This window comes from Capricornis sumatraensis, chromosome 8 (genome assembly GCF_032405125.1).
Source record: "Capricornis sumatraensis isolate serow.1 chromosome 8, serow.2, whole genome shotgun sequence".
NCBI lineage: Eukaryota > Metazoa > Chordata > Mammalia > Artiodactyla > Bovidae > Capricornis > Capricornis sumatraensis.
In genome coordinates, this window is record NC_091076.1 from 9,076,516 (window position 1) to 9,098,079 (window position 21,564).

The 21,564-nt window shown below is 44.2% G+C and overlaps 1 protein-coding gene across 1 annotated transcript in view; it reads left to right on the forward strand.

Moving 5' to 3' along the window:
- Positions 1–925, forward strand: part of PLAAT3 (phospholipase A and acyltransferase 3) — a 34,888-nt gene extending 33,963 nt beyond the window's left edge. The window contains exon 5 of the mRNA XM_068976036.1: positions 854–925. Coding sequence (XP_068832137.1) covers positions 854–889 — 36 coding nt within the window. The 3' untranslated portion in view covers positions 890–925. The remainder of the gene's footprint in view (positions 1–853) is intronic.
- The last annotated feature ends 20,639 nt before the right edge of the window (positions 926–21,564 follow it).

Here is a 21,564-nt window from a genome sequence, read left to right on the forward strand (position 1 = left end):
TCCATGAAATTAAAAGTCGCTTGCTCCTTGGATGGAAAGCTATGACCAACCTAGACAATATATATATTAAAAAGCAAAGACATCACTTTGCTGACCAAGGTCCATATAGTCAAGGCTATGGTTTTTCCAGTGTCATGTATGGATGTGAGCGTCAAACCATAAAGAAGGCTGAGTGCTGAAGAATTGATGCTTTTTAACTGTGGTGCTAGAGAAGACACTTGAGAGTCCCTTGGACGGCAAAGGAGATCAAACCAGTCAATCCTAAAGGAAATCAATGAACATTCCAATGACTATTCATTGGAAGGACTGATGCTGAAGCAGAAGCTCCAATACTTTGGCCACCTGATGCGAAGAGCCAACTCATTGGAAAAGACTCTGATGCTGGGGAAGATTGAGGGCAAAAGGAGAAGAGGGTGGCAGAGCAGATGTTTAGATAGCATCACTGACTCAGTGGACATGAATTTGGACAAACTCCAGGAGTGATGAAGGATAAGGAAGCCTGGCATGCTGCCATCCATGGAGTCACAAAGAGTTGGACGGTACTTAGATACTGAACAACAGCAACAATGGTAAGTGAATGTTTATTATAAGAAATGACCCAGTTGTTGTCCAAGTACCTCACAGCACTACAGGAGTGCACGCCCCTCTACTGGGGAAGGAAGAGGCCCTCGAGATTGCAGGAGGTGCTCAGGGGTGTGTGTGGTCCCTTCATCTGTTTGTTTTCCCTGGCCCTGGCAGGGAACTCTTTCCACTAAAGTTTACTCACTAACTTGCCTTTCTTTCTTCCCCTCACGCCATCCTTCTCATCACACTGTTTCTCTAGGAAGACTCTCCTCTGCCTCCTTCTTTCTAGGTAAGAACGTGGGCCTGTGAGAACAGTGGAACTTGAGCCACAGAACAAATGCATCCAGACTTTTGCACCAAAGGACCTCCAAACTCCAGCAGGGCTTCTGGCAACAGGAGGCCGTGTCTGCAGGATGACCCCTCAGAGGCCTGCCTGAAAAAGCTCAGTGCTGCCAGGACCTGAAGCCATCCCTTTGAATGTGGTCCCCAGGAAGGATGGGGCTACTGTCTCCAAGTCTCTGTTGGGTATAGAAGCCCAGCTTCCAATCTTACCAGCTGGCCCACCCCTGTCCATGTCACCGTGTCGGTGAGCTCAGTGGAGCTGGGCTGAGTACACTGCTCTTCGGGGATCATCCTCACATATCTACTGCATCCTTCTGTGTTTCCCGAGTATCCACATCTTTATCTAGAACCGTTTTCTGACCAGCACTGTTGGGACTTGGGGTGGACTACTCCCAAATAGATTACAATGGAACATTGCTTATTTTGAATTAAAGTTAAGAAATGGCCAAGGCAAGAGGGATGCTCTGACTCTCCTTTCTGATCCCCTGAAAGCAGGAAATACACCCCTCATGTGAAAGGTGCCCTCGCTGCACCTGGAGGTAGAAGGACATCCTTATTGCCAGGGACAGGGCATCTGGGGGAAGAAGCCTGGATAAACACCTCATTACTTCTTTTGTTTACCACCCCAAGCGCAAACTCTGCTTAGATTCCTCACAACTGAACACTCAATACCTAAGTTTTGGGACTTCCCTGGTGGTCCAGTGGTTAAGAATCCATCTTCCAATGCAGGGGACTCGGGTTTGTTCCCTGGTCAGAATACTAAGATCCCACATGCCTCAGGGAAACAAAACCTGCGCAGTGCAATGAAAGAAAGCCTGCAAGCAGAGCAAGCCTTCAGTCAGAGAAAACCTGTGCACTACAACCAGGAGCCCTTGCGCTGCAACAAAGACCCAGGGCAGCCAAACAAACAAACAGGCAAACAGCCACAATAACAGCAACAACAAACCACCCCATACTCAGAAGACATTAGTTTCTTTGTCCTGTCAATTTCTCACAAATGTATTGTTTTCTGTCTAAAATGTCTAAAAGCTGCCTGCTTTGGCTACTTCTTAGGGACCATTTCCACGAGGCTCTGTGTGTATGCATTAAAATGGTTTTCTTTTTCTCGATGAGTCTATCTTGAGTCGATTTTATCATTCAGTTCAGTTCAGTCACTCAATCATGTCTGACGCTTCATGACCCCATGTACTGCAGCATGCCAGGCTTCCCTGTCCATCACCAACTCCCGGACCCTACTCAAACTCATGTCCATCTGCGGGGGACCGCCCGTAAAGGGTTAAGTCTTGGGAGCTGCTCCGCAGGTATGCAGAGCCTTAGGCATTGTTCCTAAGCTCCCTGTCCCGCCACCCTTGAAGAATTTTTACAGCCCCTAAGGTCAGGGTGTCCTGCAACATGTCATAGAAGATAGATTACTTAGTATATTCTGTACACAATGGTAAGGGTCTAGTGATTGTATCCTGAGGTTAAAAAATAATCTTGTACATGTCTTAAGTCACGTACATTATCCTATAAATACTATAGCCTAATAAAGAAAGGCATCAGCCAATTGTGGTCTGATCCTCTCAACCCCATCTTTTGTCTCTCTCTTATTTTTCTTAGCGGGGACGCTCCGTTCTCTCCCTGTGCAGGTGCAACTCTTGCTTGTGCTGGCCGCGGCATCCATCGAGTCAGTGATGCCATCCAACCATCTCATCCTCTGTCATCCCCTTCTCCTCTCCCACCTTCAGTCTTTTTCAGCATCAGGGTCTTTTCCAATGAGCTGGTTCTTCACATTAGGTGGCCAAAGTATTGGAGTTTCAGCTTCAGCATCAGTCCTTCCAATGAATATTCAGGACTGATTTCCTTTAGGATGAACTGATTTGATCTCCTTGCAGTCCAAGGAACTCTCAAAAGTCTTCTCCAGCACCACAGTTCAAAAGCAACAATTCTTCAGTGCTCAGCTTTCTTAGGTAGTCCAACTCTCACATCCATACATGACTATTGGAAAAATCATAGCTTTGACTAGACGGACCTTTGTCGGCAAAGTAGTGTGTCTGCTTTGTAATATGCTGTCTAGGTTGGTCATAGCTTTTCTTCCAAGGAGCAAGCGTCTTTTAATTTCATGGCTACAGTCACCATCTGCAGTGATTTTGGAGCCCAAGCAAATGAAGTCTGTCACTGTTTCCATTTGTTGTTTCATTTTATCATTAGTTTTATCATTAGTTCAGCCACAGTAACCCAAGAGGCACAGAGGGGGAAACTTCCTCTCCCCAACAGTACACAACTGAGACAATATTATTTCATAAAAGCAGAACCTCAGTGCTACCCAGAGTTCAGACATTTGTTCAACAGGTCAGTCACAAGCCTGCTATGTGCCTGGAGGTGGCCAGGCACCTGGGACACAGGGCGGTCCAGGCGAGCTTCCTGCCCACAAACTGTGGGCAGCGAGAGGCCACGGGGTGGTTTCCTCCACTTTACACCAGCTTCCAGGCTCCCAGTTGGTCAGCCATGACCTACGTCATCTAAGCACCTACACCCTCCAGGGGTATTACACCCACAGGGCCGTTGAGTTTCTGTCCTTTGATCCCTCCCTTCTCTGCATTTCATACCTGCGGCTCCTCCTCCCACTTACTCTTTCCCCTCTGGCCGGCCACTTTCTCCTCTCCTCCCTGGGTGGCCGGCTTTCTCCGGATGTCCCCTCTCATGGCTGTATTTATTCCTGCTGGGGTTGCTTTGAAGAGGACCAGACCAGATGGGTCTTCCCTGAGCTGAAGGTTCTTGGTGTTCTGTGTATCTGTGGTCAGACCCCTGGTATTGAGCGCTACCCCACTTCTCTTGCTGCAGGTCACTGATGTGCTCATGACACAAGGCGTGACAGCAGGTATCATCGGAGAAGTGGGCCCGGCCCCTGCCGCACTGCCATCCTGCAGAAGCAAGAGGGAAAAGCAGTAAGTGCAAGGAGTTGTCATGAAGGCAGCCAGTTACTATAGGGGAATCTTGCTTAGCTGGCAGGCATGGAGTTTAGTTTATTGATTTCCCTGTTTATTGATTTCCCTGTGATCATTTAGGCTTATTTTAATGGAACTAAATAAAAGCACAGGAAGATTTTATTTGGGGAAATGCAGACTAGCATGATTCTATTAAAGACACAGTTGAGGACTTCCCTGGTGGTCCAGTGGTTAAGAATTTGCCTTCCAAAGCAGGGGCCACAGGTTCAGTCCCTAGGTGGGGAACTAAGATCCCACATGCCTCGGGGCAAGTAAATCTGAGTGGGGCAACTACTTAGCCCATGTTCTCTGGAGCCCACATGCTGCAACTGGAGAGTCCATAGTGAAAGTCAAAGTTGCTCAGTTGCGTCCGACTTTTGTGATCCCATGGACTGCACACTCCATGGAATTCTCCAGGCGAGAAATCTGGAGTGGTTAGCCTTTCTCTTCTCCAGGGGATCTTCCCAACCCGGTGACTGAACCCAGGTCTTCCACATTGCAGGCAGATTCTTTACCAGCCGAGCTACAAGGGAAGCCCAACAAGAGAGTCCATGCACCGCAGTAAAAGATTTTGTATGTTGCAACTAAGACAGTTAAAAAAAAAAAAAGACAATTGAACTCTGTTCCGGACTGCTATTTTGTCTTGTTTATGCCTCTCTCTCCATGCCAGCCACTGTCAGTTGAGGTTCCTGGCTCATTTGCTGTATGGTTCCAGATAGTCCTCCTCTTCTCACTGCTTTTATTATTATTATTTAAAATGTATTTATTTAGTTTTGGCTGTGCTGGGTCTTTGTTGCTGCACAACCCTTTCTCTCATTGCGGAAAGTGGAGATTGGCCTCTAGTTGTGGTGCACTCGGTTCTCATCGTGGTGGCTTGTTTGGTTGCAGAACACGGGCTCTAGGGCGCCTGGGCTCAGTAGCTGCGGTTCCTGGGCTCTATAGCACAAACTCAGTAGTTGTGGTGCCCGGGCTTATTTGCCCCGCAGCATGTGGGATCTACCCAGACCAAGGATTGAACCCATGTCTCCTGCATTGGTAGGCACATTCTTTACCATTGAGCCCCCAGGGAAGCGCTCACCTGCTTTTATCATGTGTAAATGGAAAGCACTTGGCCTGGTCTTGTGCACATTCTCCCAGCTCTAAATTCTCTGATTCACCTCTAAAGGCTGGCTGCCGGCCTCACCCACTTTCTTTCAGTCTTCAAATATTTCTCTCTTGGAAAGCCATGCGTTGCCTTCATTTATTGGATTTCGAATCACAGTACGTCTACTTTGGTGAAACATGGCTGCATTTTCTAGTACGAAAAAGCTTTAAAAATTGTTTCAGGCATGAAAAGAAATATCCAACTTATATTGCGAAAAAGCGCACTATATTTACTGCTGCCCTGCAGTCATTTCTGCATTCCCCATGTTTCTTAAGTCACTATTGTCTGATTGCACACAATGTGAAGAGCAAGTATGAAAATCAGACATTTACATATACTTCTAAAGTCCTCTTGAGAATATCCTGTTGGCATTAAAGGCTCAGCTGCGGTGGCAGGATATGCATATGCCTGTTGGAAAGCTGGAATGATCTCCCAGTGATGCGCCTGGAATCATCAGGGAGAAGCCGCTGGACCTGCAAGGACGCAGCGGGGCTCACCGGAAGACTGCGGAGGAATGTCCGTCTCTTCACAGCCGAGTTATCCAATGACCAGCTTCCAAATTCACTCGTGTGTGTTTTTAGCTCACCTGTTTTATTTTGCTTCAAAATGCCATTTAAGAAAAGTCCCTGCCCCAGCTCCCTCCAGCTATAGGAGCAGGGATGGAGGTAGAGAAAGAGGCTCTGCTGAGTCAGTACCAGGATGGGCAGTGCTTAAGTTTTGCCAGGGTTGCCGATCCCAACGAGAAGAGGAAGGTGGAGGAAACAAGGTCAATATAGGCATGGATATACGTCGCCAAGAACTGATTCTTTTTCATGAGAAAAGCACATTGTCTCCTCTGTCTGTACCCCCGAGAATTCCCCAACCTCGAGTCTCTCCTGGGTTCATTTTCCTTCTGGGGTTCATTTTCTGCCTCCCAGACTCCGCATCTCCGCGATGGGCTTCTTCCTTTCCCCAGTAGAGGGCGCCCTCTCCTATGTTGCTGAGGGGAACTTGAACAAGAGCATTTTGTTTCGTTTTTTTGAGGGGGTGGGTAGGCAGTTTCTTAAGATTAACCATTGACTTACCGGTAACTCCACAACCCTACTTGTGTTTACCCAAACGAAATAAAAATATACGTTCATGCATACAAACAAACCTGTATGATAACGTCCATCAGTTCACTTCAGTTCAGTTCAATCGCTCAGTCGTGTCCGACTCTTTGCGACCCCATGGATTGCAGCACCCCAGGCTTCCTTGGAGCCTACTCAAACTCACGTCCATCGTGTCTGTGATGCCATCCAACCAACTCATCCTCTGTCGTCCCCTTCTCCTCTCGCCTTCAATCTTTCCCAGCATCAGGGTCTTTTCCAGTGAGTCAGTTTTTTTGCATCAGGTGACCAAAGTATTGGAGTTTCAGCTTCAACATCAGTCCTTCCAATGAATATTCAGGACTGATTTCCTTTAGGATTGACTGGTTTGATCTCCTTGCAGTTCAACGGACTCTCAAGAGTCTTCTCCAACACCACAGGTCAAAAGAATCAATTCTTTGGTGCTCAGCTTTCTTCAGAATCCAACATTCACATCCATACATGACCACTGGAAAAACCACAGGTTTGACTTTTGTTGGCAAAGTAATGTCTCTGTTTTTTAATATGCTCTTTAGGTTGGTCATTGCTTTGCTTCCAAGGAGCAAGCGTCTTTTAATTTCATGGCTGCCGTCACCATCTGCAGTGATTTTGGAGCCCCCCAAAATAAAGTCTGTCACTGTTTCCACTGTTTCCCCATCTATTTGCCATGAGGTGATGGGACCAGATGCCATGATTTTAGTTTTCTGAATGTTGAGTTTAAGCCAACTTTTTCACTCTCCTCTTTCACTTTCATCGAGAGGCTCTTCAGTTCTTCTTCGCTTTCTGTCATAAGGGTGGTGTCATGTGCATATCTGAGGTTATTGATATTTCTCCTGGCAATCAAATATCAACACAAAGATGTCCTTCAGCTGGTGAATAAGCAAATGCTGGGACATGCATAAAACAATATACCACTCAGCAGTAATAAGGAACAAAGTTCATTTATGCTACAACATATATGAATGTCAAACATTCATTAACTCAGCATTCTGCTAAGTTAAAGAACCCAGACACAAAAAGCAAGCTTCTGTATGATTCCATTTCTATGACATTCTAGAAAAGGCAAAGCTATAGGGAGAGAAAAGAGATCACAGGAGCTGAGGTGTGGAGCTGGGGGTGAGGGGCTGGCTGACAACAGTGGGGCACGGGGGAGCTTTAGGGGTGAGTGACTCTCCTATACTCTGGGTTCTGCTGATGGTCACATGGATATGTGAGTTTGTCAGCAGTCAAAGAACTATATACAAAAGGGGTCAATTTACTATTAGTAAATGTTCTTCAATAAGTCTACTTTATATATTTATTTTGAATATAAACATATATATATACAAATACATGCACACCTATGTATATGCATATGTGCTGTAAAGCTGTTTTAGTGGTTGCATAACATACCATTCATACAAGGGCTTCCCTTGTAGCTCAGCTGGTAAAGAATCCACCTGCAATTCAGGAGACCCGGTTCTATTCTTGGGTAGGAAAGATACGCTGGAGAAGGGATAGGCTACCCACTCCAGCATTCTCGGATTTCCCTGTTGGCTCAGCTGATGAAGAATCCGACTGCAATGTAGGAGACTTGGGTTCAGTCCATGGGTTGGAAAGACACCTTGGAGAAGGGAACGACTACCCACTCCAGTGTCCTTGCCGGGAGAATCCCATGGACTGTATATCTATGGGGTCGCAAAGAGTTGTACATGACTGAATGACTTTCACTTTCACTTAACATGCCATTACCTGCAGGTATCTATTTTATTTGGCCAATTCATGCTATTTCCAGGGTTAGGGCATTCTCTTTAATGCTGTGATGCTGTGGAAGGAAGCAGGGAGTTGGTCCAGGACCTATCCAAGCCTGCCCCAGTGCCTCCCCACACACGCCCTCACTCCATCCCTACACAGCCCAGAGGTAGGGATTATTATCTGCTCTACAGAGAGTGCAGCTGAACTTAGCAGGGGGGTGGGGAAGTCACGTGTGCAAGTTGCACAGTCAGGGAGCAGGAGACCGAGGATCCCCAACTGCTTCTGTCCAGTTGGGAGGCCCACGCTCCTCTCCTTACACTGTGCAGCCAGTTGTTAATGATTGGAAGGAAATAGCTATTTTTCATTCTTGTTCCTCCCTCCAGAACAACTAATATATAGGAGATTGGACCCAGGAAGGGATGCTTCCCAAGAACTGGGGGTTGGCTTGAACTGAACCCCACTCTCTAATAGAATAAAGTCAACAGTCTGCCCATGAACTCACTTCTAATGAAGACGAGCCCTTGGTACACTGTGGGGGTGGGGAGCATGATGAAGTCAGCAAATGGCCCTTGAGTGCCTGTTGTGCCAGGCACTGAAGGGAGAACCAGTGCATGTTGGTGCAGCTGTTCCCCCTCTCCACCTCAACCCTGGGGCTTAAACAGAGAACCCGTCCTTGCTTGAGGGAGCCAGATGGCTCACACAGCCCCTGCTCACGGAGAAGGCCCAGTGTTCACAGCCAGAGGCAGGAATCTCAGTCAGGTCTCCAAGTCTCAGTCTTGGCTTGGCCTGAGACACGAAAACCAGAGACAGGCAGAGGGCAGCCCTGGCAGGGAACAGTCTAGAACCTGACCCTCAAGGAGCCCCAGTCCAGCCTGCAGGCTCCCTCTGTTCATCACCTGCAGTCAACAGTTGGGAGCCCTTCTTGCACTGGTGAGAAGTCCCTCCCTTTACTGGGATGACTGGGCTGGAAAGGCGCTCTTTAGAGGACAAAGGCGAGACAGAGAGGGGGTCCAGAAGGCAGTGTGGGTGGACATGCAGCAGGGCAGTGAGTCAGAGTGATGTACACAAGTTGGGTGTGAGTGCACTGTATGTGCAGAGTATGTGTGTGTCAGAGAGTGAGTCCTGACTCCCAGGAGGTCTGATATGCCTCCTAAAGGGCCACCCGCCCCGTTCCCTGGGCAAGGGATATGAGTGATGGAGCTCCAACCTGCAAAGCCCGACATGCCAGACATGGTGCTCAACATGGAGCCGCATTATCGTCATTCCTGCGAGTAAGACCTGTCACTGCCTCACTTGAGAGATGGGAAGACTGAGGCTCATGAAGATTAGATGGCCTTTCTCACCTGTAGGTAGAAAAGCAAGACCAAAACCTAGTTCTGAATGTTTCCAATGTTATGCCCTTTATGAACCCAGGACATGAAGGCCATCCTGGGACAGCTCAAGTCTGGGCTCCAGGCCTTGAGCCGGCTGGGGATCACAGAGTGTGGTTGGGGTTGGCGGTGGGGAGTGCCTTTCTGGAGTTTGCCGGAACAAGAGGTATGTTGCCCTGGTCACACTCAGAATGCAAGATACGCCCCTCCCACAGGAGTTTTATCTCAGGAACGCTCTGAGGTCAGCCAGCACCGCAGCTCCCTGGGACCTGGCTGAGCCAGCCACACCCTGACCAGGGGGCTGAGCGACTGCTGTGGGCAGAGGATGCCAGCTGATAGTGGGGAGACATGGCTGAGAGCAAAGCCTTTGATTATAGGAGTCAAGACTCAACTTGGCCAAAGGTGTGACAGATTACACATTAAAAAGAATAACAGAGATTGAAACGTTTCCAATAGATTGAAATCTATGTGCTCATAATGATATTTTCAAATTTATTTGTTACCTTTGGAAGGTATGAAAGACTCACCATATCATTTCAAAGACTGATAAAGGAAAAGATCCAATCGATCATTTGTTAAATGAGCTATACTCAGGGAACCAGATGAAAAACTGCAGCAAAATCTAAAGTCACAACACAATACTGAAAAGGTAGCCATACTTATGTCTGCAAATGAGTAGAAAAGTGATCTTGAAGGGCACACACCCAGCTGTCTAAAGGAAAAACTGTCTATATAGGAGACGATGGTGGAAAGGGATTTTAGCCTTAATGCTGACAGTTTTGATTGGGCTTTGGTTTTGTTTTGTTGTGGTGTTGTTATTGTTAACAAGGAAAATGTATTTACATGTTACCTTTGCAATTAAAGAAATTAATTGTTTTTTAAGTTCAGGCTTTGGAGTCAGAGTCTCCTAGGGTCAGATTCCCGCTCTGCCTCTTGGAGAAGTTCCTTTACCACAGCATTTGTGCCCTTGAGTGTGAACTTGGAAGTAATTAGTCCTGCTTCACAGCTTCCCTGGTGGCTCGGCGGTAAAGAATCTGCCTGCAATGCAGGAGACACAAGAGACGAGGGTTTGATCCCTGGGTCGGGAAGATCCCTTGGAGGAGGAAATGTATACCCATTTCAGTATTCTTGCCTGGAGAGTCCCATGGACAGAGGAGTCTGGTGGGCTACAGTCCCTCAGGTTGCAAAGAGTTGTCGCAACTGAGCATGCACGCACCCATTCCTACATCACAGGGTTGTTTCAAAAGCTAAATAAAAGCCTTTCTCATACTGCAGGCTGTGGTGAGCACTCAGGGAGTGTGGATATTTTTGAGCCAGAAGGGAGAAGGAACACGTGGAGGAGGATAAAGGGATGGAGGGAAAGCAGAGGGGCTGCTGTGATGGAAGATGAGGGGGGACAAGGATGCTTTCTGACAGCCCACCCAGGCCCACTGCTGTGAACCACACTCCTGGTCCCACTGATATGGACAGCGTGACTGAGGAGGTGGGGCTGGGCTCCCCGAGCCCTCCATTCCTGCCTTCTGAGGACTGCCCGCAGGAGTGCTCCCCACCCAGCCTGGACCCTCAGGTCTCAGCTTGTACCTGCGCCCCTCTGAGCCAGAGCTGCAGACCAACAAGGAAATCACCACCAACAGACTTTGTTTTTTTTTTAAATAAAAGCTTATCTGCAGTTTAGACTGACCAAGGCCATCTTTTTGTCAAGATGATGTCTGTCTGTTTTGTTGCCTGGATGTCCAGCCTTTATCGTTTTAAGAGTTTGGTTTTTCCTCTGACTCTGCCCAGGCATACAAGTCTTTAGATACATGAGTCAGATTTCACATGAGAATTGCTCTGGCTTTAAGCGGAGCCAGGCTACGTGCTAGGTAGACAAGAAGGCCCTGAAGACAAGCCATCAGAGTTAGAGATGTAGGTTCAGAAGGAGCTGGTGAGGTCAAGGTCATGGTCAACACTCACCAAGTTTTAGGGCAGAGAGGAGAGGGGAAGAGTTGGTGATGGACAGGGAGGCCTGTTGTGGTCCATGGGGTCGCAAAAGTTGGACACGACTGAGTGACTGAGTTGAACTGAACTGAACATTCTGCTTTATTGAATGATTTTTAAAATACTGACTGTGACCCACTAAATAAAAGTTATCACTTTAATCCAATACAATGGATTAAAGACAATCTCTTTAACAAGTGATGCTGGGAAAACTGGTCAACCACTTGTAGAAGAATGAAACTAGAACACTTTCTAACACCACACACAAAAATAAACTCAACATGGATTAAAGATCTAAATGTAAGACCAGAAACTATAAAACTAGAGGAGAACAGAGGGAAAACACTCTCCGACATACATCGCAGCAGGATCCTCTATGACCCCTCTCCCAGAATATTGAAAATAAAAGCAAAAATAAACAAATGGGACCTAATTAAAATTAAAAGCTTCTGCACAAAGGAAACTATAAGCAAGGTGAAAAGACAGCCTTCAGAATGGGAGAAGATAATAGCAAATGAAGCAACTGACAAACAACTAATCTCAAAAATATACAGGCAACTCCTGCAGCTCAATTCCAGGAAAATAAACAACCCAATCAAAAAATGGGCCAAAGAACTAAACAGACATTTCTCCAAAGAAGACATACAGATGGCTAACAAACACATGAAAAGATGCTCAACATCACTCATTATCAGAGAAAGGCAAATCAAAACCACAATGAGGTACCATTTCACGCCCATCAGAATGGCTGTGATCCAAAAGTCTACAAGCAATAAATGCTGGAGAGTGTGTGCAGAAATGGGAACCCTCTTACACTGTTGGTGGGATTGCAAACTAGTACAGCCACTATGGAGAACAGTGTGGAGATTCCTTTAAAAACTGGAAATGGAATTGCCTCATGACCCAGCAATCCCACTGCTGGGCATACACACCGAGGAAACCAGCACTGAAAGAGACACATGTACCCCAGTGTTCATCACAGCACTGTTTATAATAGCCAGGACATGGAAGCAACCTAGATGTCCATCAGCAGATGAATGGATAAGAAAGCAGTGGTATATATACACAATGGAGTATTACTCAGCCATTAAAAAGAATACATTTGAATCAGTTGTAATGAGGTGGATGAAACTGGAGCCTATTATACAGAGTGAAGTAAGCCAGAAAGAAAAACACCAATACAGTATACTAATGCATATATATGGAATTTAGAAAGATGGTAATGATAACGCTGTATGCAAGACAGCAAAAGAGACAGAGAAGTACAGAACAGTCTTTTGGGCTCTGTGGGAGAGGGAGAGGGTGGGATGATTTGGGAGAATGGCATTGAAAGATGTGTAATATCATATATGAAGCAAATCACCAGTCCAGGTTCAATGCATAATACTGGATGCTTGGGGCTGGTGCACTGGGATGACCCAGAGGGGTGGTACGGGAAGGGGGGAGGGAAGGGGGTTCAGAATGGGGAATATGTGTATACCTGTGGTGGATTCATGTTGATGTATGGCAGAACCAATACAGTATTGTGAAGTAATTAATCCCCAATTAAAATAAAAAAATTTATTTAAAAAAAAGTTATCACTTGCTAAAGGGTCACAAACCAGAGTTGCTGGATTGTAGGGTATGACCTTTGGCTTTGTTAGAAAAAGAATGGAAGATGAAGCTTTTCACTGGCAGAATACCAGAGGTATAACTGCTCAGTATTTAAATATTTGCCAGCAAGCTAGCTGCAGCATACAGGGTCTTTCAATTAACATTTCTATAATTGCTTATGAAGTGCTTCATTTTGTCATGTGTTTGTGAGACGTTTGTATTCATTCCTCTGTGAAAAGCCCATTAATGTATTTGTCCACTTTTCTGTTGGGTTGTCTTTCTGTTATTGATTTCTTTATGCATACTGAATATACCAATCCTTTGTCAGTTTTTGTGTTACAAATATCTTCTCCCAGATGTTGCTTGTCTTTTCGTTTACTTTATTATTCTTATTTGATGGAATCAAATTTACCTTTTTGTGCTTTATTATATTTTCTGTATTATTTTGTGCTACAGAATTACAGAAAGGTCATAAAGATGTTCTCCTGCATTTTCTTCTAAAAATTTTATACTTTTGCCTGTGATGGTTAATTTTGAGTCGACATGACTGGGCCAAGGTATGCTCTGGTAGCTGATGAAACATTATTTCTGGGTGTATCTGTAAGGGTGTTTCCAGGTGAGATTAAGTGTTTGAATTAGTAGACTAAGTGAAGATCTGCTCTCACCTGTGGGCAATGAGAAATGTGAAACAAAATGGAATCACAAAAGTCAAGTTTTTTTTTAATGGAACCAGAAGGCCATTAAATAGGTGGACCTTTCCCACATGCTACTTGGATGGAACCTCAGCTTTTGAACTGTGTGAAACCACAAATCCCGAGGACTCTGAAAAAACACCTAAAAATTGTTGTGTGTGTGTGCTCAGTTCTCCAGGCAAGAATATTGGGGTGGGTTGCCATTTCCTTCTCCAGGAGACCTTCCTTACCCAGGGACTGAACCCATGTCTCTTGTGTCTCCTGTACTGGCAAGCCTATTCTTTACCACTGTGCCACCTGGGTAATCCCCAAAACTTGTCATAGCAACGGGTTTTCACCTTGCTCTAGTCATAGCTTTAGTAATCCTGTTCAGCCAGGACTGGCTTCTGCATCTGGCACCAATTAAAATTCTTTGCCAAACAAGCCTCCCTTCTTTGTCTTTAAAAGCCCATGACTGTTACTCCCTAGTAGGACACAGTTTAGGTTGCTATTCACATCTGTGTGCTCTGCATTGTAGTTTTTTGATCCCAAATAAGAGCTTTCTACCTCATTATCACCTTCTAGGCTTCCATGGTGGTTCAGATGGTAAAGAATCTGCCTGCGATGCAGGAGACCTGTGTTTGATCCCTGAGCTGGGAAGATCCCCTGGAGAAGGAAATGACAACCCACTCCAGTATTCTTCCCAGGAAATTCTATGGACAGAGGAGCCTGACAGGCTACAGTCCATGGAGTCGCAAAGAGTCAGGTTTATTTAGGTTGACAATGAGCATCATCCCATCTACTGATGGCCCAAATAGAATAAAGAAGGTGAAGGAAGAACTCTCTCTCTTCTTGAGATGGAAGGTCAATCTTTTCCAGCTTTCTGATATCAGATTTCCTGGTTCTCTGACCTTTAGACTCCAGAGCTTACCCTAGCACCCCACGCTGCAAGTTCTCAGGCCAGGAACTGGGACTTGGACCATCAGCTCCCTTGGTTCTCAGGCCTTTGGGCTTGGACTCCGTTATAACACTAGCTTTCTGTTCTCTGCTTGCAGATGGTGGATCGTGGGACTTCTTAGCCTTTGTAGCCATGTGAACCAATTCCTATAATAAGCCTTTTCTTGCATCTATCTATATACCCCTGCTCTGTTTTGATCACAACAATAATTTATAATAATCTTGATATTTGATAGCGCAAGTCTCCCTGTCTGGTATTTCTTCTTGGCAATGCAAAAGCTAATCTTGCCTCTTTACTTTTTGGAGGTCCACTTGAGAATCTGGCAGCAAATTTCAGCAAAGACCCTGTTGGAATTTGGTTTGGAAGTGCATTGAATCTAGAGATGAAACTTGGAGAAAAACTGACATTTATGATATTGAGGTTTCCTATCCATGAATACTGTATCTCTCTCCAATCACTAGATTTCCTTTGATGTCCTTAAATAATTTTTCCACAGAGATGTCATCCATATATTGCTTGAATGTTTGGTAAGACTCATCTGTAAAACAATCCAGGTCTGCCTTTTTTTGTGGGACAATTTTTAACTACTGATTTAATTCCTTTAATGGTAATAGAGATGATTAGATTTTTTTATTTGGATTCATCTTGGATTCAATTTTGATAACATGTTTTCCTTAGAATGGTGGCTCAGATGGTAAAGCATCTGCCTACAATGTGGGAGACCCAGTTTCAATCCCTGGGTCGGGAAGATCTGGAGAAAAAAATGGCAACCCACTCCAGTATTCTTGCCTGGAAAATCCCTTGGATGGAGAAACCTGGTAGGCTTCAGTCCATGGGGTCGCAGAGAGTCGGACACTACTGAGTGACTTCACTTTCCTTTCCTTTTCCTTAGAATGTATTAATTACATCCAAATTTAGTAATTTATTGTCTTCATGTTATTTGTTGATTTCTTGTTGTTTGATCTCCTTAGCATCTGTAGTTATATCTCCATTTTCCCCTAAAACATTAACTTGTGCATTCTCTTTTGTTGCTTATTTTGATTCATTTCTTTTGGTTCATATCTTTTTACTTTCTTCCTATTTTTCCCTTCTGCCTCTTTCTATCTTCTTTTTTTTCAGTCTTTAAAAGGTATAATTAACATACAACATCGTCTTTGTTTATCTTAGTTTCAGGAGCACAACATAATGATTTGATATTTGGATATATTGCAAATGATCACTACAACAAATCTGGTTAACATCTGTCATCATACATAGTTACAAACTTTTCTTTTTCTTGTGATGAGCACTTTTAAGAGGTACTCTCCTAGAAACTTTCAAATATGTAATGCAGTATTTTAGCTATAGTCACCACTGTGTTGACATTCTAGGAATCAGTGAACTAAAATGGACCGGAATGGGTGAATTTAACTCAGATGACCATTTTATCTACTACTGCGGGCAGGAATCCCTCAGAAGAAATGGAGTAGCCATCATAATCAACAAAAGAGTCTGAAATGCAGTACTTGGATGCAATCTCAAAAACGACAGAATGATCTCTGTTCATTTCCAAGGCAAACCATTCAATATCACAGTACTCCAAGTCTATGCCCCAACCAGTAACCCTGAAGAAGCTGAAGTTGAATGGTTCTATGAAGACCTACAAGACCTTTTACAACTAACACCTCAAAAAGATGTCCTTTTCATTATAGGGCACTGGAAGGCAAAAGTAGGAAGTCAAGAAACACCTGGAGTAACAGGCAAATTTGGCCTTGGAATGTGGAATGAAGCAGGGCAAAGGTTAATAGAGTTTTGCCAAGAAAATGCACTGGTCATAGCAAACACCCTCTTCCAACAACACAGGAGAAGACTCTACACATGGACATCACCGGATGGTCAACACTGAAATCAGAGTGATTATATTCTTTGCAGCCAAAGATGGAGAAGCTCTATACAGTCAACAAAAACAAGATCAGGAGCTGACTGTGGCTCAGATCATGAACTCCTTATTGCCAAATTCAGTCTTAAATGGAAGAAAGTAGGGAAAACCACTAGACTATTCAGGTATGACCTAAATCAAATCCCTTATGATTTTACAGTGGAAGTGAGAAATAGATTTAAGGGCCTAGATCTAATAGATAGAGTGCCTGATGAACTATGGAATGAGGTTCGTGACATTGTGCAGGAGACAGGGATCAAGACCATCCCTATGGAAAAGAAATGCAAAAAAGCAAAATGGCTGTCTGGGGAAGCCTTACAAATAGCTGTGAAAAGAAGAGAAGTGAAAAGCAAAGGAGAAGAGGAAAGATATAAGCATCTGAATGCAGAGTTCCAAAGAATAGCAAGAAGAGATAAGAAAGCCTTCCTCAGCAATCAATGCAACGAAATAGAGGAAAACAACAGAATGGGAAAGACTAGAGATCTCTTCAGGAAAATTAGAGATACCAAGGGAACATTTCATGCAAAGATGGGCTCGATAAAGGACAGAAATGGTATGGACCTAACAGAAGCAGAAGATATTGAGAAGAGGTGGCAAGAATACACAGAAGAACTGTACAAAAAAGATCTTCATGACCCAGATAATCATGATGCTGTGATCACTCATCTAGAGCCAGACATCCTGGAATGTGACGTCAAGTGGGCCTTAGAAAGCATCAGTATGAACAAATCTAGTGGAGGTGATGGAATTCCAGTTGAGCTATTTCAAATTCTGAAAGATGATGCTGTGAAAGTGCCAGGGGCCAGTGTGAGGAACTCCGCCCATGGCAAAGGTCATGAGGAAGGAGGCTTGGCATACGCAAAGGTGTGATCAAGCCTCAGGAAACCCCCTGTTCCCGAGCATCTAACCCCAAAACCAGAGTCTGTTTTATGCTCTCACCTACACCTCTGACTTTACGGGGGGCTCTCCCCCATAACCGTTTCTCTCAGAGAAGGAGTAAACGTGCAGCTCCAAGGCAATAAAAATTCCTGGGCGTGACAAGAGTGTTTCAGACTCCTCTGAAGGTTATCTAGCCCACCTGTATAGGTTCGTCTGGCCACATGTGATTGTTTACAGCCTCCCAACCTGACAGGCATGAGATGTTTTGGACTTACTAAAGGCAAATTCTTTTGGGGAGTTGGAAATTATTAGTATAGTGGGTTGGTTAGGAATTATATTGGTGAAGGGTTTTTCATTTGTTGTGTCAATAATTGCTGCTAATTCCCTCCCCTGGGTGGGACAAGGATGTTTCAGGTCAAACCTCTCTGCCGATAAACTAGCTTGTGTGACAGGATTATCCACACTCCTGCACATGATTGTTTACTACCTCTCAACCATAAGCAGCACAGAGAGTTTTGGAGTATTTTGAGAGTCTTAATTAGCATAGGGCTTTTTCTTCTTGTTGAGTCAATGATTGCCACCAGGCCTCCATATCCTTAGGCACCTGGGAATATATTAATCAATGTATTTGGACTATAGAAAAGGAAATATAGTAGTTTTTAAGGTTAACAATACTAGACTTTTTGAGTTAATGAATTTTCTCTTTTGTAATAGATCACTGTACTTTGTTATAAATCACTGTGTCCTTGCTATGTAAAAATGTAACTTTAGTGCTATCTTAAGACTAAATAGATCTTAAGGGGAGCATTGGTGAAAGGATTTTCATTTGTTGGGCTGATGTTTGCTGCTAAATCTCCATGTTCCCTACCCTTATAATGAATATAACTAGCATATAGGAAGAAGTAAGTATTAACCTTTAAGCATATAGGAGAAATAAGCATTAACCTTTAAGATTAATCATGTTAATCTTGGGTTAAATAAATTCCTTTCTTGATTGTAACACACTACACCCTCACCCTATAGGAATGTAACTTTATTTGGAGGGTGGTGCCTGGTTTAAGAAAAAACACTCTTGGAAGAAATAAGTTTTTTGGTTATCAGAAAAAAAGGATCATAAAATGTCAGCGGGTCTCATGGCCAGAAGATGATGTAATATTCCTAAGACCTTTTATTTATACATTTATGTGAGGCACCTGATTTTGCTAAAGGTCAGGACTGCTAACCCCCATGTGACTCTGTATTCATTCCTATGTGTAGCAAAAGGTATATAAGCAAACCCAAAAATAAAGAAATCAGATCAGTTTCCGGAAAGACTGATTCCCTCATGTTGTTCTTTTCTGCTCCCCGTTTTTCTGGCTGAATTCCCATCTGGAGCGTGGGTGCCCTCCAAGTCTACTTTTTTGCCCCAGTTTTCAAGCCCACGCAAGAAGGAGCCCAAGGAGGGGCACCTTCCAATATTCAAGTGGCACCGGTGGCCCAACGTAGATGGTGCAAATTCCTTGTCTTGGAATTTTATTGGTATCCCACGTAAACCAAGTTATTCAGCCCCTTTTTCTCTCCTACTATTTTCTGGCTGAATTCCCATCTGGTGCATGGGTACCCACCAAGCCTGTTAATTTTGCCTGGGCTTCTAAGATCGGACTGGGGGGGGCCTCAGTGCCTCCTTTCCTTCGGGAGAATGGGAAGACGCCTGCGGCCTGCGTAGGTGGTGATTGGTATTCCATGTGAACCAAGTTATTCAGCCTCTTTTTCTCTGCTAATCTTCTAATCCCTCTCTATCTGTAATTAAGTAAGTTATTTCCAAAGACGCCAACGCCGTCCCCACCTTCGAATTCCCTGCTGGAGCTGGACCCCGGCATGAAAGTGCTGCACTCAATATGCCAGCAATTTGGAAAACTCAGCAGTGGCCACAGGACTGGAAAAGGTCAGTTTTCATTGCAATCCCAAAGAAAGGCAATGCCAAAGAATGCTCAAACTACCACACAATTGCACTCATCTCACATGCTCGGAAAGTAATGCTCAAAATTCTCCAAGCCAGGCTTCAGCAATACTTGAACCATGAAGTTCCGGATGTTCAAGCTGGTTTTAGAAAAGGCAGAGGAACCAGAGATCAAATTGCCAACATCTGCTGGATCATGGAAAAAGCAAGAGAGTTCCAGAAAAAAATCTATTTCTGCTGTATTGACTATACCAAAGCCTTTGACTGTGTGGATCACAATAAACTGTGGAAAATTCTGAGAGAGATGGAAATACCAGACCACCTGACCTGCCTCTTGAGAAACCTGTATGCAGGTCAGGAAGCAACAGTTAGAACTGGACATGGAACAACAGACTGGTTCCAAATAGGAAAAGGAGTACGTCAAGGCTGTATATTGTCACCCTGCTTATTTAACTCATATGAAGAGTACATCATGAGAAACGCTGGGCTGGAAGAAGCACAAGCTGAAATCAAGATTGCCGGGAGAAATATCAATCACCTCAGATATGCAGATGACACCACCCTTATGGCAGAAAGTGAAGAGGAACTAAAAAGCCTCTTGATAAAGTGAAAGAAGAGAGTGAAAAAGTTGGCTTAAAGCTCAACATTCAGAAAACGAAGATCATGGCATCTGGTCCCATCACTTCATGGAAATAGATGGGGAAACAGTGGAAACAGTGTCAGACTTTATTTTTTTGGGCTCCAAAATCACTGCAGATGGTGACTGCAGCCATGAATTTAAAAGACTCTTACTCCTTAGGAGAAAAGTTATGACCAACCTAGATAGCTTATTCAAAAGCAGTGACATTACTTTGCCAACTAAGGTCCATCTAGTCAAGGCTATGGTTTTTCCAGTAGTTATATATGGATGTGAGAGTTGGATTGTGAAGAAGGCTGAGTGCAGAAGAATTGATGCTTTTGAACTGTGGTGTTGGAGAAGACTCTTGAGAGTCCCTTGGACTGCAAGGAGATCCAACCAGTCCATTCTGATGGAGATCAGCCCTGGGTGTTCTTTGGAAGGAATGATGCTAAAGCTGAAACTCCAATACTTTGGCCACCTCATGTGAAGAGTTGACTCATTGGAAGACTCTGATGCCGGGAGGGATTGCAGGCAGGAGGAGAAGGGGAAGACAGAGGATGAGATGGCTGGATGGCATCACCGACTCGATGGACGTGAGTTTGAGTGAACTCCGGGAGTTGGTGATGGACAGGGAGGCCTAGTGTGCTGTGATTCATGGGGTCGCAAAGAATCGGACAGGACTGAGCGACTGAACTGAACTGAACTGAACCATGTGGTAAATTACATCCTCATAACTTATTTATCTTATAACTGTAAGTTTGTACATTTTGACCTCCCTCACCCACTTTGACCACCCCCGAAGACCCACCGTCTGGTCTTTGTGTCAATAAGCATGAGTCTTTTTAAAGATCCAATATATAAGTAAGATCATACAGTATTTGGATTTATCTGACTTATTTCACTTAGCATAATGCCCTCAAGGTCAATTTATACTGTTACAAGTGGCAAGATTTCATTCTTTCTTATGACTGAATGCTGTCCTGTTCCATATGTATATACCACAATTTTTTTCATTTTTTAGTTTGCAGTGAATCAGCACCTTTTTAAAATTAAAAAAAATTTTTTTTAACCACCAAAAACATTTTGTATACTACAGTTTCTTCATCCATTTATTGATTGATGGACACTTGGGTTTTTTCTGTATCTTGGATGTTGTGAATAATGCTGGGACAAACATTGGAGTGCGCATATCTTTTCAAATTAAATTTTTTCTTTTCTTTGGATAAATACCTGGATGGGGGATTCCTGGATCATATGGTAGTTCTATTTTTAATTGTTTGAAGAACCTTCTTACTGTTTTCCATAGTGGTTCCATCCATTTACATTCCCTCCAACAGGGGACAGGGCTTGTCTTTTCTCCACATTCTCACCAACATTTGTTATTTCTTGCCTTTATGATAATAGCCATGAACTGATATCTCATTGTAGATTTGATTTGCATTACCCTGATGATTATTACTGTTAAGCATTTTTTCATTTACCTATTGGCCATCTGGGCTTCCCTTGTGGCTCAGCTGGTAAAGAATCTGCCCAGTGCAGGAGACCTGGGTCCGATCCCTGGGTTAGGAAGATCCCCTGGAGAAGGGAAAGGCTACCCACTCCAGTATTCTGGCCTGGAGAATTCCTTGGACTGTATAGTCCATAGGGTCACAAAGAGTGCAACATGACTGAATGATTTTCGCTTCCCTTCTCTTCACTGGCCATCTATATGATTCTTTCTGTTAATATCTTCTTAAATTAGATGATTAACTCATTCAGTTCAGTTCAGTTCAGTCGCTCAGTCG